Source organism: Dreissena polymorpha, chromosome 4 (genome assembly GCF_020536995.1).
Source record: "Dreissena polymorpha isolate Duluth1 chromosome 4, UMN_Dpol_1.0, whole genome shotgun sequence".
Lineage (NCBI taxonomy): Eukaryota > Metazoa > Mollusca > Bivalvia > Myida > Dreissenidae > Dreissena > Dreissena polymorpha.
In genome coordinates this window covers 129,735,523-129,751,674 of record NC_068358.1, presented here as the reverse complement: position 1 = coordinate 129,751,674, position 16,152 = coordinate 129,735,523, and the positions used below count along the sequence as shown (strand labels likewise).

The 16,152-nt window shown below is 35.3% G+C and overlaps 2 protein-coding genes and 1 long non-coding RNA gene across 3 annotated transcripts in view; 1 reads left to right on the top strand and 2 right to left on the bottom strand.

The window, feature by feature from the left end:
• The window catches only part of LOC127876444 (ubiquitin carboxyl-terminal hydrolase 38-like), a 553,141-nt gene that overhangs the window by 454,801 nt on the left and 82,188 nt on the right, over positions 1–16,152 (bottom strand). The window lies entirely within an intron of this gene.
• Positions 347–16,152, top strand: part of LOC127876491 (uncharacterized) — a 180,464-nt gene continuing 164,658 nt past the window's right edge. Inside the window, exon 1 of the long non-coding RNA XR_008047889.1 lies at positions 347–1,411. This is a non-coding gene — a long non-coding RNA (uncharacterized LOC127876491). The remainder of the gene's footprint in view (positions 1,412–16,152) is intronic.
• On the bottom strand, positions 3,766–15,825 carry LOC127876453 (uncharacterized). The gene is made up of 3 exons (XM_052421749.1): positions 15,026–15,825; positions 7,240–8,255; positions 3,766–6,263 (listed from the first exon to the last, which is right to left on the bottom strand). Exons 1-3 carry the CDS (start codon positions 15,349–15,351, stop codon positions 5,908–5,910), a joined length of 1,698 nt encoding a protein of 565 aa, XP_052277709.1. The 5' UTR covers positions 15,352–15,825; the 3' UTR covers positions 3,766–5,907.

Sequence of the window (16,152 nt, the reverse complement as noted above, 5' to 3'; positions counted from 1 at the left end):
CACTAGGTGAAAGGTCAAGGTCAAAGTGACAAAAATATATTCACACAATGGCTACCACTACAACTGACAGCACATATGGGGGGCATGCATGTTTTACAAACAGCCCTTGTTTGTCTTATGTTGGTTAATGTTCATCTCGGTCAATTCTAGGTTAAGTTTGAAAGTAGGTCATATGTGGTTCAAACTAGGTCAACAAACCAAATCACAGAAAAGGTTAGTGAACACTCCAGAGGTCACATTTTCTTTGAGATCTTCATGAAAATTAGACAGAATGTTATCTCTATGAAATAAAGTTTCAGTTTGAAAAATGGTAGTTTGTGAAAAACTAGGTCATTAGGTCAAAATATAGAAAACTTCCTTTACCTTTCTACAGGTCACATTTTCTTCCTGATTTTCATGAAAATTGCTTACAATGACCATCTTAATCAAATCAAAAGCTGAATTTGCAAGTTGGTCATGTGCAGGCTAAAGCTAGATTACAACTTAGTCAAATCATACACAAGTTTTTGACACTATAGAAGGAGTTTTGGGTGAGCGATACAGGGCTATCTTGTTTTAGAACAGCCTGTAGTAAGAAAGGGAAGGTATTGCTTTGCACATGTTGGTCTGTCTGTCGGTCGGTCTGTCGGTCGGTTTCCGGATGATAACTCAAGAACGCTTGGGCCTAGGATCATGAAACTTCATAGGTGCATTGATCATGACTCGCAGATGACCCCTATTGATTTTCAGGTCACTAGGTCAAAGGTCAAGGTCACGGTGACCCGAAATAGTAAAATGGTTTTCGGATGATAACTCAAGAACGCTTAGGCCTAGGATCACGAAACTTGATAGGTAGATTGATCATGACTCGCAGATGACCCCTATTGATTTTCAGGTCACTAGGTCAAAGGTCAAGGTCACGGTGACCCGAAATAGTAAAATGGTTTCCGGATGATAACTGAAGAACGCTTAGGCCTAGGATCATGAAACTTGATAGGTAGATTGATCTTGACTGGCAGATGACGCCTATCGATTTTCAGGTCACTAGGTCAAAGGTCAAGGTCACAGTGACCCAAAATAGTAAAATGGTTTCCGGATGATAACTCAAGAACGCTTTTGCCTAGGATCATGAAACTTCGTAAGTAGATTGATAATGGCTGGCAGATGACCCCTATTGATTTTCAGGTCACTAGGTCAAAGGTCAAGGTCACGGTGACCCGAAATAGTAAAATGGTTTCCGGATGATAACTCAAGAACGATTATGCCTAGGATCATGAAACTTCATAGGTACATTGATCATGACTCGCAGATGACCCCTATTGATTTTCAGGTCACTAGGTCAAAGGTCAAGGTCACGGTGACCCGAAATAGTAAAATGGTTTCCGGATGATAACTCAAGAACGCTTATGCCTAGGATCATGAAACTTGATAGGTAGATTGATCATGACTCTCAGTTGACTCCTATAGATTTTCAGGTCACTAGGTCAAAGGTCAAGGTCACGGAGACCTGAAATAGTAAAATGGTTTCCGGATGATAACTCAAGAACGCTAATGGCTAAGGTCATGAAACTTCATAGGTACATTGATCATGACTTGCAGATGACCCCTATTGATTTTGAGGTCACTAGGTCAAAGGTCAAGGTCATGTTGACCCAAAATAGTAAAATGGTTTCCGGTTGATAACTCAAGAACGCGTCACTAGGTCAAAGGTCAAGTTCACGGTGACCCGAAATAGTAAAATGGTTTCCAGATGATAACTGAAGAACGCTTATTCCTAGGATTATGAAACTTTAAAGGTAGATTGATCATGACTCCCAGATGACCCCTATTGATTTTCAGGTCACTAGGTCAAAGGTCAAGGTCATGGTGACCCGAAATAGTTAAATGGTTTCCGGATGATAACTCAATAACGCTTATGGCTAGGATCATGAAACTTCATAGGTACATTGATCATTACTGGCAGATGACCCCTATTGATTTTCAGGTCACTAAGTCAAAGGTCAAGGTCACAGTGACAAAAATCATATTCACACAATGGTTGTCACTACAACGGAGAGCCCATATGGGGGGCATGCATGTTTTACAAACAGCCCTTGTATTGTTATTGGAAGTAACTGAGCAATTATATGATGTCATAGTTTGGATTATTTTGCTCACTTGTTATGATGTGACAAGATGAGTTTTTGTTAACACTCTTTGTCTGTTGTATTTTATCCAAAGTTTATTGTGAACACATAAGATATAATTTTACAATGTTTAAATTTGAGTGTCACCTCTTTGCCAGATTCGTATTAAACTAGTCACTTTTATGTCATTTTGGGTTTCATATTCTATCAACAATTAGGGCACTAGGTCAAATATAAGAAAAGGTCTGTAAATACTTTAGTGGTCACTTTCTGTCTCTGATCCACTTGTAAATTGGTTAGAACATTATTTTAAATGATTTCAAAGTCAAGCTTGAAAGTAGCATATTCAACATTTAGGTCACAAGGTCTAGTCTCAGTGATTAACAGGTCACGTTCCAAAGTGGGTCATGTGCTTCCAAGCATTTGATCAATAACTAAAATCATTAAAATCTATGTTAACACTTACGTTTTTTACCTGATCTTCATGGCAGTTGATCAGAATGTTCAAATAAATAAAAGTAGGAACTCGGTTATAAGGCTCAACTAGACCGGATAGACGCAAATAGTTTGTTCATACTCACAATGCCTTTTTTTTCTAGATCTTCATGAAAAATTAGTTTACACCACTAGGAAACGATCAGTTTCAGGTGAGCCACATTGTGCTGTTAAAGCTATCTATGTATAGTATAGATTGTTACAAAACCTTGTTTATCAATAAAAATAAATGAAAAAAATGGCTTTCTAAAAGTTGTAGTCTTGGATGATATATTCCTCAACTTATAATCTACAACAATCTTTTGAGAAGAAAAACAAAAGTTGACTATTATTATACCCCAACATACTGTGATTGGGGGCTAGCACAGGAATTCTCAATTATATTCCTCGAAAAATAATGGGTTAGCATATTGTTGCTGTTTTATCCAGTTGTCTGTACCATTACTCCCAAAAGAATTGTAAGTTCAAATATGAGATATTTAGGTAAATAAATCTCATTGAAGGGAGTGCAGTGTCCAAGAACGGAAACGATTGCACCACAACCATTAACTATTGACCTATGGATAAATGACAAGCAATAAAAATTACACAATTGCGGTGATGTAGATAAACTTAAATGGATGTTTATTTATTTTATGCTTTCCGGTGATTTATTCAGAAATATCAGTGAAATAAACTGGTATTTCACTGTTTTAAACAGTAAAAAATAAGAGTGAAAATACCTATATTTTTCGCTGTTTTTCTGGGAAAATCGATATTCCGCCGAATCCAACAAATATCCTCTATATATCCATCCTCTTCAAAAGCATCGTCAAACCAGTACTTTCAGTGCTTTGATTAAACTATTATTTGTACTCAATCTTCATCATTTCATTCTCCAGTTCTTTTACTTGCATTTATGCATGTTCGTTTATGTCAGTTTATGCTGAATTGCAATGTCAAATATCTGAGTCAAGATATAACTTGTCAGGTGAATCATTTATATACATGTTCATAATACACTCCTACCTGTGACCTAGGCAAGTGAGGGAAGTGGTCAACGTTGTCAGCTGGGTGCTAAGGTGACTATCTGCTTTCAAAGAAACAGAATAATTTACCCAAATCTTTTCAAAATTTATTTTCACACAAACATCACACAAACATCATTTTCATTCCAACAACCACAAACAATTTCCACAATTTATTTTAAATAAGCAAATCATTTTATGATACTTGCATACATGCCAAAACTTTGTTATACAAGTTGTAATTTAATATCTGTTTTGCCAAAATAGACAATCAATAACCCTTCAATAAATTATCGCCTCAAATAACAACACTTACTTGCTAAGTGTTGTTCACAGAGATGAAGATCTTTTGACTTTGTCATGTGCTCAAGCTATGAGCTATATATGCGTTTACATGTGTTAACAAAAGCATTAAACCTTAATCATATATGCTATAGCTAGGTGAGCATTATACTCCGGTGTAATGTAGAATGATTTTCGTATGGGGAAATCTAGACTGACCGCTATAGCCCGGTAACCGGTATACTCGGGTCAGGTTGAAATGTATTAACAAATAGGTATGTATTGACCTATTTTTTCCAGCTCAATACATGTAATTAACTAACCTTTTTATTGTGGCTTAATATGATCCATTTGTAAAATATTTTGCGTATACAAATAAAATAGCATTCCTTGTTATTGATATTCAATCTATATCTTGACTTTACATGCTGAGAAATTTCTGAGCAGTCACAAAATTACAGCTCCTGCTAAGAAAATTCACAGCAATTTAAGTTGAGATAACAAGCAAATATTAATACAAAATAAACGCTAATATCTTTAAAACTGATATGGCTGGAAATTGAGTGGCATTTAAACAATTAATGCAAGTAATAAAGGGTATAAATCTTCAAAAATACTTGTCTCAGTATGGATATTGCCATCTAGTTTGTCACCTGATTACCCCCTCTGTATATATTAAAGCCAACTGCAAGCACCTTGGGGAGGCTCACCGAAGAAACATGTTTGTGAAACTCTTTTCAATATAAAAATCAGATTCTGGAAAAACGTTCAAACTTGTTATATTTCCCACGTAATCAAGGCTCCCACTGCAATAGGCGGCAAATGCTTAAGATCAAGAAAAGTGGCCATATCATTTTTTAATTTGAGGAATCAAGTGGAACAAGGGCTGTTTGTAAAACATGCATGCCCCCAATATGGGCTGTCAGTTGTAGTGGCAGCCATTGTGTGAATACGTTTTTTGTCACTGTGACCTTGACCTTTGACCTAGTGACCTGAAAATCAATAGGGGTCATCTGCGAGTCATGATCGATGTACCTATGAAGTTTCATGATCCTAGGCGTAAGCTTTCTTGAGTTATCATCCGGAAACCATTTTACTGTGTCAAGTCACCGTGACCTTTGACCTAGTGACCTGAAAATCAATAGGGGTCATCTGCGAGTCATGATCAATATACCTATGAAGTTTCATGAACCTAGGCGTAAGTGTTCTTGAGTTATCATCCGGGAAACATTTTACTGGTTCTAGTCACCGTGACCTTGACCTTTGACCTAGTGACCTGAAAATCAATAGGGTTCATCTGCGAGTCATGATCAATGTACCTATGAAGTTTCATGATCCTAGGCGTAAGCGTTCTTGAGTTATCATCCGGAAACCACATTTCTGTGTTGAGTCACCTTGACCTTTGACCTAGTGACCTGAAAATCAAAAGGGGTCGTCTGCAAGTCATGAACAATGTACCTTTGAAGTTTCATGATCCTAGGCGTGAGCGTTCTTGAGTTATCATCCGGAAGCCATTCGGTGGACGGACCGACCGACGGACCAACCGACATGTGCAAAACAATATACCCCCTCTTCTTCGAAGGGGGGCATAAAAAACAGAGTTACTTTCATTTTTGGTAAACAAAATGGCAAAGGTGATTTAAATAGAAACAAGTGCCTGTGATTACACATTGCAGACATGTGTGCTCAGCAAAACATTATTAGCTGTAGCCAATAAATCTACATCACAGTTTATGTCATGTTTGCATGTTACGATGATGAAATGGACACGTTATAAAATGACATGGGACACTTTTTGTTCAGCATACATTGTTTGGATTTGAATTGATCAAAGGCAAACCATACACTTAACCAAATAAATAAAAAAAATTGTTCACAATACAAGTTTAGACTATTGAAAATGACTACAAAATATGTTAATGTTGCATATTAATTCAAGTTTTCTTTATTATATCATCAAGATTGATGTACAAACAGACAAATACGATGTACATAATATTTGAAAATTCATGAAAAAACTAACTAATGCAGTTAAGCACAAGTATTTTGGTGTTCTTTAACATTCCCACAATGATTGTATTCCTGTTGATATTGTAGCAAACTGACATTGGGAAGTCCATAACATCTTTCTTAGTGGCTACAGTAGCTATTTTTCTCCTGCCTTCTCTGTCCATCTGTATGAGGCTATAGGAGGTGAACCCACATACCACCACTTGACCTACTGGTGTAACATGCACACCCCATGGATGTACTAGTTCAGGATCAGTGAATGTGGATATCAGAGTACCATCTGGGGACAGTGTGAGGAGCTTGTGATGGTCACTGTTGATGACATAGATCCTGTCACCCATTGGACTCATAGCACACTTCCACACTGAAAAACATTTACAAATACAGTTATGCAATATTAATAAGAATAATTTTCTCATAACATTTTTCATCAAACAATAAATAACTTTATATCAGACTTTAAACAAATCAGTAAATTCACATTATGGTTTAATTACTGTGCATGCATTTATGTGGTGATTTAAATAAAGATCTTAAAAGTTGAACTTTGGACTTTGTTCTTATGTGCCACACTCCATCTCTTTAGGCTTAAAAACCCTGCCGAGATTTTGTAAATTCTTGTTAGACTGTATTACATGTATATGTTTTGACCTTTGGCCTTAAATTGTGAACTTGATGTTGAGGCTTGGGTGTTATTCGCTACAATCTGTACAAATGTTTCACCCATCAATGTGTTCAGAGTTGCATTCCATGTTTTACCTTGAACTGTTTCCTTTACGTTTTAAGTACTGACTCTTTCATCAATTTTGACAAATTATTTGAAAATACACCTATGCTTTAACAAGTTCTGCTCCAGGAAAGTGTTGAGAGCAAATTTACTTAATTTGACCTTTGACCAGGGACCTGATTCTCACATGACACTCTGTCTTATCTGACTTCTTTCCTCAATCATGTTATTTGAAAATTCATCCATGCTGGAGAATGTAATGCTTGGGGAAAAACATTTTCATCGGACCAGCCGCCTGTCAATTGCACACCTGCTTATGATGGTCACATAGTATGGCTGTTGTTAAAAGTGCATATCAAAATTAGAATTTACCAGGGCAATTCATTAATAAATATGTTACAGCTTCTGAGCAATACAAATTACAATTCCTTGCAATTAGATCTATGGACTTTTTATATGGAGTTTTATAGATGTCAAGACATGCCCTGGATGCCCAGAAAAACAACATGATTCCATTATATTCCCCTTTGCGTCTTTGTTGTGCAGGAGGCTTTAAAATCAATTTAAGTAATTATCTTCAGTGTTTAATTGCTTGTTTATAAAATGCTTTTACCTGTGTCACCACCTGATAGGTCCTCATAGATCTTTTTCACAAGCCTCCCAGTCAGGGTGTAATGGTACAGAGCAGTGCGAGAGGTGATATACAATGCTCCTTGGTGATGGACAATACCAGCAATATCATGCTGCAACTGAAACTTCCTGTTGTTTACCAGCTGCCCTTTGCAAACAGAAATAAACTGGACACTGCTTGTCTGACCTTCTTCCGCAGTAACTGCCATGTCATTGCATGTAATATGACATATGTCCCTTAGAAAACCAGACAGATTGCAGTGACTGACTACATTGTACTGCTGGTCTAACAGCTTCACTCTTTTATTCTCTTGATCTGCAATAACAATCTGGCCACTAGGGAGACTACAGATGCCTGTGATCTTGCAAGTTTGACTTGAGTCAGTTAATATTAGCACAACATGCTTTGACTTCCCCTTCCAAGTGATCACCTTGTCTTGATTCAATTTTAATGCCAGTGACTGACTACCTTCTACGACCCTCCCCAGACCCAAATGTTTCAGCAAATGTTTTTCAATGTCATTGTTTGACTTGAATATTATTGAACATTCCATATTAACACAGTTATCCTTCAGATATGTTTCTGTCTCCTGAATCTTGGCCAGACATTTCATGGCAGCTATGAACGAGAGCTCCTCCATGCTCTTATCAGCAAGGCCATGTACAGCTTCACTAAGTTGTTTCAGTTCATCCTTCAGTCTGTTGCAGTTGTCGACGTCTATCTTGAGGGCGGCTTGCAGTGCAGTCCTCATATCTTCCAGTTCTTTCATAGTCACATTTTCTAGTTCATCTAAAGCAGCATTTAATTTCTGTCGCACATCTCTGACTTCTTGTAGTTGTTCCCTGAATGAGTCCTCCACAGACTTAATGCTGTCTTCTCTTGAACTTCGAAGCTGTTTCAGTTCTTCCAAGATAGTTCCAATCTTAACTGCCAACTGCTGCAGATCTGCTGAGTGACTTTTAACTGTCTTTGATAACAGTGTCACCCCATTGCACTGTCTGAAACAAAAACAACAATCATTATGATTGTTTGACAAATTTTAGAACAATGAGCTGAAACTTAAAGTTGAAATCAAATAAGGAGGCTCGGACAGTATTGTAATCAATACAGACATCCCCTCTAATTGAAAACCCATATCTATCAGATTGCGCATATTTCCTTTTATATGTACAAGTGATTAATTTCATAATCAAATCTGTATACCAAGTTTCATGATTATATATCGTCGCTGTCGTTCTCAAACCTCGTAGCTACAAAATGCAAACTTTTCAGGAGAGAGAAAAACCGCCACATTGTTTTATAACAATGTTTTAGAAATTGAAATTTTGTAAAAATACCAAACAAATGAAGCTGCAAAATATGGTATTAGTCGTAGACGCGTAAGTCATATTGATAATTTAGAAATGGCAGCTACGTTATTTCGTCACCACAGTTTTGTAATTTTTATGAGGTACGACAATTCATCCTAATAGGACACTCATATGAAACAGTTTGCTTCACTCCATTTTACAGAACGAATTAATACATTGTCTCGCTTGCAAAGAGTGTGAAACCAAATTCGGACACGAAAATCCTTTCGGGCTTTTAGAGCTCTTAGTTTTAAGTATCACAAGGTGCTGTCAAGACGATGATGTTGAATGGGGAAAGAAGAACACACACAATGAAGCGTAAATAAGTTAAACAAAGAATACTGTTATCAAGTAACTTTATTACAAATTTGTGAACGTTACAATTTAACTTATATTAAAGCGTTTTCAATGCTAAACAATATAAAAAACAATATAAACAATCGGAATGCTATTAACAATTGTTATTGCTGACACCAATTAAAATACTTTAAAATGTATTTATATAACCCAAACACATATCAGCCAGTAGGATTTAAAAAAAAAACACCAAATGTTTTTGGATGAAACAAATTGACATCAGAATTATTCATAAAGTTACACGTAAGCAATCTGTAATGAGATTGTATTTAGATTAAAACTCCAGTCATAAAATATAGAATTTATAATCAAAGTGTTGTAATTTTAACAATAACTGAAAACTAAACATCAAATGCACGAACTCGGAAACAGTTATAACTAGAAGCCTTTTTGTACCAAAACATACGTCTCCCTGAATGTAGTTTCATTAAAATTGGACCATTGGATTTGAAGTTATTTAGCGGAAAGCACAACTAGACTTAAAAACCAAGGGTTCAGGAGATATGGAGTGGACAAGACACGTAAGGCAGACATATAATAACAATACACTTAAGGCAGACATATAATATCGGGAGACATAATTACATGTCAGTGAATAATAATTTTGTAATAAAACTGGTTACCTGACTATTTCGTTTCATAATCATACAACTTTATAGCTCGTCAACTGCTCCATCAACTCTAAGCACAATACAACATGAACAATAGAAGTGATGCTATTTTGCATTTCACAATATTTTTCAGATTTATAATGAATTTTGAACTCACAGATTGATAGGTAATAATCAAAAATATTCACACTTAATTTTAAAATGTACGTGGATATAACAATTTGCATAACTAGTCTTGCTTACACCAGAAACTAATAATTGTCTACCTGTTAACAGAGAGATTACGGAATCACATATAATATTTTACGTTTAACTGACAGGAAGATCATCATAGAACTTGTGATAATCTATGGGAAGAACGTTCTTGATCTCTTGTAGGTGGTCATATTTGGTCCGTTTGAGTGGCAATTTCCCAGAATACAACCGAGGCGGTTTATCTTACAAACCAGGTTTGTTTGTCTTTCTCGCAGGTAGTAATTCAAACTCATCTTCATAATCTATTTTGTATTAAATACCGCCATCTACAGAGTACAGTAGTACCCGTATATCATTTACTGTTTTTGACCCGACTCCTATTCCTGGACGTATCGACTTGTACTCGTTTAGTTCACTATAATCAGAAAAAAACGTGTAGTCAAGGTACTTCACAGTATATGGCACATTTTTACGTGCTGACCGTATAAGGGTAACATAATCACAGGGAACATGGATGTCTCTATGTCGTATTTGTCTTTCTATGACACTGTGCATTGAGTCACATTCCATGTGGGTATGCCCCTTTTCTAGGTATTTGTGTTCTATAACGACCTTTTTACGTTTTGCGAAAGCTGATAGTGCATTAGAAAGTGTAGCATTTCTATTCTGGTATCCACATCCGTCTGTATATATTTTAACTTTTTCAGTTCCTGATAGCACATGGTATTCAAGGTAGTCGATTAGGCACGAAGTATAATTATTTGCCGTAAGTTCTCCGTCTACCTCATGCCAGAAATAACAGACGGCAGCTCGTGATACCAAATCAAATATTGTATAATTATAGCATGATAATTTAGTTTTGTAATAGAGGCAACTTGCGTTAAGTTTAGGACAGAGAAGTAGACTTTGTAAGTCTGCTGTGATTATTAATATTTTACCATCACTTTCAGATGCTGCTTTCTTGTCCGACTCTTTAGACAGGTTGGCATCGTTTTTCTTTTATATATGTTCGTCATAGTCACAATCGGTTACCGTTCCCGCAGTATGACCAGTACAGGTATCACACAGATCCTTTATGGGTTTATAAATGTGAAGGTTCATACTGTTTACCAAGTAAGTGAACACTGTTCGACTCCAAGCTTCTTTTGACTCAACTGCACATACGCGTAAATATTATCTATACAAATCTGCAAAACAGGTAAATGTCGGTTCAATGTATTCTCTACTAGTTGATGCCCGACAATAATGTAAAGGGACTTTTGGCAAAGAGTCTAAGAATTGTCTAGCGAATTCCTTGACCTCCCTTTTTGCGTTTCGTTCGTTTTCGTTTTCATTGTCTCTTGGTGGGGAGGGCATACCATAATCAACATTCTTAATCCATTCATACATCATTTTTTCGCCAATGCCTAGTGTAGCTAGGAACATTTCTTTGCAAACTGTTAACCTACTTTCACCAATTCTAAGAAAATACTTATACAAGTACTCTCTCCTCTTACTGCCATCAGGTGTTCTTACGCGTTCAACCAAATTCACCACATATACCATTTTTCGGATCAACTCATAGTGTACCAAAACTTTGAAAAAATTGCTTGCCTGTCTACCTCTGTAACATCCATACATTTGCGCCCTTCTTTATAATTACGACATTTTTTACCACATTTACTTTCAGTCAAAATTCTATCAGGCTTTTCAACAACGTATTATTTTCTCCCACTTTCAGTTTTCTTTTTGCCTACGTATTTACCATGTTCTCGTAGATTTATGTTTCTCTACTTTGTTGATTTCATAGATTAAATTTTGTTTCGCAGATGTAATTTTCCATTTGATTCTACTAACTCCTCATGGTCAATTTGATGACTATCTCTATTTGTTACTTGTGCATCATGTTCTGTCACATTTGCACCATGTACTATTGCATTTGCACCATGTTCTATTACATTTACATCATGTTCTGATACATTTTCACCATGTTCTTTTAACTTTGCACCATGTTCTTTTACATTTGAATCATGTTCTGTTACATTTTTATTCGATTCTGAGCCTATCATAATATCACTAAAATGTCTTACACTTTTTGTCGGAATCAAGTCTTCATTATGTCCTGATAGTGTTTGTTTGTTTTATTTTTGTTTGTTTTATTTGTGCATACATGTCAAGCAATTTACAATTCAATGCAATCAAGGCAATAAATAACGTATTGATTGCATTATTATCATATTCAGAAACATGCATTACATGAATGGTGCCATTTACAACAGATCCAAATAAGATTACGACATGATGTATACACAGGATAACTCGTAAAGCTTAGACATGTAAACATGAAAACGCTTATTTCCAACGGGGTCCCTGGGTTTAGTCAAACAGATCTTATAAGTGACTATAAATATATTGTTTTTTCAGTTCTTAATATAGAATCGATAGATCCTACACATTATTTCTTCTACAAATTAAGTGAATCTTTCAAAAGTTGACATGATAATACACTGACACAAATAAATAACATAAAAAATAATGAATTACATAAAATAAAACAGATCTAAAAGTAAAAATACATGGAATTCTCGTCTTACTTCATTTAATAGATGTGTCTTAACAAGTTTCTTAAAAGTAAATTTCGATTCGATGTACTTTATATTATCGGGTAATGCATTCCAATCCGTAATACCATTGTAGAAAAATGAAGAACTAGTAAAGCCATAACATTGAGGTACATAAAAATTAAATCGGGATCTATTCTATTCTATTAGTGTTGCATTTAACATCGAATGTGCCTTAACTTTATCTAAATCCTGTACTTTAGTAGCAATAAATGTTTGACAGGTTTCTGTGTCCGAGGTGGAATCACAGGAGTATGAATCCGACATAGTGTCATCTATTTTCAAAAACTCACAACTCACAATACTTTGAAAACTGAACATTCTCTTTTTTTTAATAGGCACATAATCAGGATCATGTACATCATCATCGTGATCGGATTCTGAGTTGTTGTTTACATCAACTGGTTCCTGCAATGTTGCTTCGCTGTCTGCAATTTTACCGTTATCATTGTCTATGTTTACACCTGAGACATTTAAGTCTTGTTCCAATTTTTTCTCTAATGCAAGTTTAACTAAACGTTTTCCTCGCGAGAACATTTTTATCGCCTCATATTAATTGTAATTTGACAATCAATCCATTTTTCTTTCAATTGGTCCATAGAAGTCAAAGTTTCGTTTGGTTCGAAGGATACTTGAATATAGTACATGTACGGGTTTATAACTTAATCACACTGTTCTACGATAATAAGAATTCCCGACAAATCAAAAACCATCAACTCCAGTGCTGATCCAATTTCGACTACAGTTGATGCAGTACAACTTGTATATGAGAGATACAGTTGGTCAAGTGTGTTTACCTCAGCAATAACTCGGAAGTCACTGTCGACAAGGTTAACACACTCTGATACATTCAAAATTTCAAGACTAGGCAAGTATTGTAAGAAACACGGCGTAGATATTTTGCTTGTGCTAACATCCAACCAGTACAAATATTTAGCGTTACATAGATTTGTTGTGAACAAGAAGTCAAGTTCGTCACTCCGACATGAAAGTTCTGCGAGTGGTAACAATAATGTTCTGAACCCAAGCGAGTGCTTAAGAATTCGCTTGAGGGTCCCACTGTCGCCACACAACGGAAAGTCAAGACTTATATCTTTCCAAAGCGCGTTATTGTGCTCATTTACATTATTTAAATGCTTACAAGATATGTTTACATATAGCAGCAGGTCAGGTTTAGGTATATGTGAAAGTATTTTAATTAGTATATGCTCTGGTAATCGTAGCAAAGCTGGTAGAGAAGAATCCATGTGTTCGCCGAAACCTCGTAGCTGCAAATATAAAAACGTTTTTGTCAATTTTATCCAAACGAAATGACGTACCTACAGGTGAAATGACGTAGCAATAACAGCCGCGTCACAATTTGTCAGGATGAAATGACGTAGCTTTGAAACATGCTTGATTTTATTGTTATTAAATCATTTTAAAGAAAAACATAGCTTTCTAAGTAAATGATTTAATAGAGTACGCATAATGCATCATAATTAATCAGAAATTCCATCAAATAACAGTAATAGCTTTAAAATAATGAGTACTGCTTACAAACAAAAACATGCGTTTTATTTCTCATAAGTATTGTAACTACTTACGATTAACGGAATGTCCTTTAACTTCCATGTAACATACTTTGTTATTGTTTATTCGCGACTTCACAATTTCATGTTTTTCTACAATCGCTACGACGTTTCGCCCGACAAAAAAAAGCCACCAATCAAGCTACAGCATTTCGTCACGTGGCTTTTTCATGGGCTCTGATTGGCTCAGAGCTACGAGATATAGCACAAAACACGCGCCAGACTTCATATACATGTATTCCAAAAAGTCGAGAAAAAAATGAAAATTTTGGAGCTACGAGGTTTGAGAACGAAAGCGACGATATTAGGTACTTTTTTCAATTATTGCAGAATTTAGTGGTATTCTATTTTAAATAAGAATCATCTAAAATTTGACCTCACACAAAATTAATAATCCTGTCATTTTTTTATTATATCTTATGTAATATTCAAATTATTTTAGTTTCGCTGATGGACAGACACATACCGGGGTAAGCTGATGACCATAGGAAGGGCTAAACAGACAGACAGATGGCAAACCTAGTCTAAGTGTATACTGGATTTCATGATTATATATTATTTACATTTAAGGAAAATATCAAGTTTTGTTCTATTTTTAGTATCAATAACCTGACTTTTGACCCCTGTAGAAACACTAATGGTTTAGCATATTCCTGGCATTGCCTGTTTTAAGTAGACCAAGTTTCATGATAGTACCATCAGTACTTTTTGAGAAATCCTATGATTCAGTTGTTTGATTTGACTAACAGACATGTGGCCAGCTTTTATACACATCAGAGCTAGAGTGATACAACCTTTTCAAACTCAAACACACTGGTAAATGTTAACGTATAAAGTAGTAACTATATACAGTACTAAAGTATATATAGATAATGCAGCCAATAGCAAGAAGTAAGATTAATATTTGTTACATTTTTCAATTTGGCCTTCCGTTTTTGAAACTTATGTGAAAGACGGAAAAATGGACATTCAAAACACTTGAATGTTAACAACTGTATTTAAAATTATCATTTGTAACTAGTTTGTACAAAATATGATAAGAATTATACAAAATTTCAAGGAACATAATAATATTGATGACATACCTGTGACTTAGTAGTACACAATTAGTGCAGCAGAGTTGACTGTGGTCTTGACAAAACATTTTCAGCGTCTCGTCTTTGTGGATCTCACAAATCTGTAGGAACTCCTCTGTTGTCTTACTGAGAGGCCATTGGTTCATATCTCCTCTCCCAAATGAGACATGTTTTTCATATAACTGGCTATGCAGGTTAATACATTTGCCACAAAACAGCTTTGTACATGTTTTACAGAAAGACACTGCACTTTCGTCAATATGTTTCTCTTTGCAAGCATCACAACTATAGTCCATCATTAAATCTGAACTTGTATAAACTGAACCTGTCGCCATTTTGTGATTTGTATACTAAACTCACTAGATGACACAGTTATGTAATCACTATACTAATTTCACTCCAGTATATGACTACAATATCAGTTTAAAGACTGGACAGCGCTTCAATACACAATTAATATTGAGTCTGTAATTACTTCACATGCATCCTTATTACTGCTTCTAAATATGCTACGTCTATCTGCACACAAAATGCTGTTTATAAAGTTGTCAAGTGACCAAGGGCTTGGAGTTTAAATTTAGCTGTCAATAATGTAAATGTCAGGGTTTTACAGTTTACAACCACACAGCTGCTGCCATCAGCATTAACAAAATAATCTATTTACATGTACTGTTTCTTCCCTGTTTAGCATAGATTTCATACTTATTTTAAGTAATTTTAGCATCTGTAACGTTATTGATCTCAATAAGTCGATAATTAACAAACAATACAACCCTGATATACACTAAATCCAATATAAACTTTCCCACTCCACAATTTAACCTTTCTTAAATCAGGAAGTAACAAAACGTAAAATTCTATAGATATAAAGACTATTTAGTCTTATCAAGATAGTGCATAACTGTGTATAACTGTCAATGTAAAACTATTTCAAATTTGTTTATAAAGTATAATTTAACACTTCACTTTCATTTAAAGTTTCATAGTTCGTTTGTTAATTGAAAAGCTATATGAAATTAATTTAACAGGTATGTGTAAGCTAAAAAGCATTGTAAATAAATGTGTTACAGTGCCCTAGATAATCTGCGTATCTGCGTCTTTCACCCTGTAAAAATGTTTAAAAATGCAAATAAATA

What these genes read in the sequence shown, in the direction of transcription:
- LOC127876453 (XM_052421749.1), bottom strand. Translation starts at nt 15,351, where the DNA reads ATGGCGACAGGTTCAGTTTATACAAGTTCAGATTTAATGATGGACTAT. An exon ending in TGTGTACTACTAAGTCACAG is followed by an intron (nt 8,256 to 15,025) that starts GTATGTCATCAA and finishes TTTTTGTTTCAG; the next exon opens with ACAGTGCAATGGGGTGACAC. An exon ending in CCTATCAGGTGGTGACACAG is followed by an intron (nt 6,264 to 7,239) that starts GTAAAAGCATTT and finishes AATGTTTTTCAG; the next exon opens with TGTGGAAGTGTGCTATGAGT.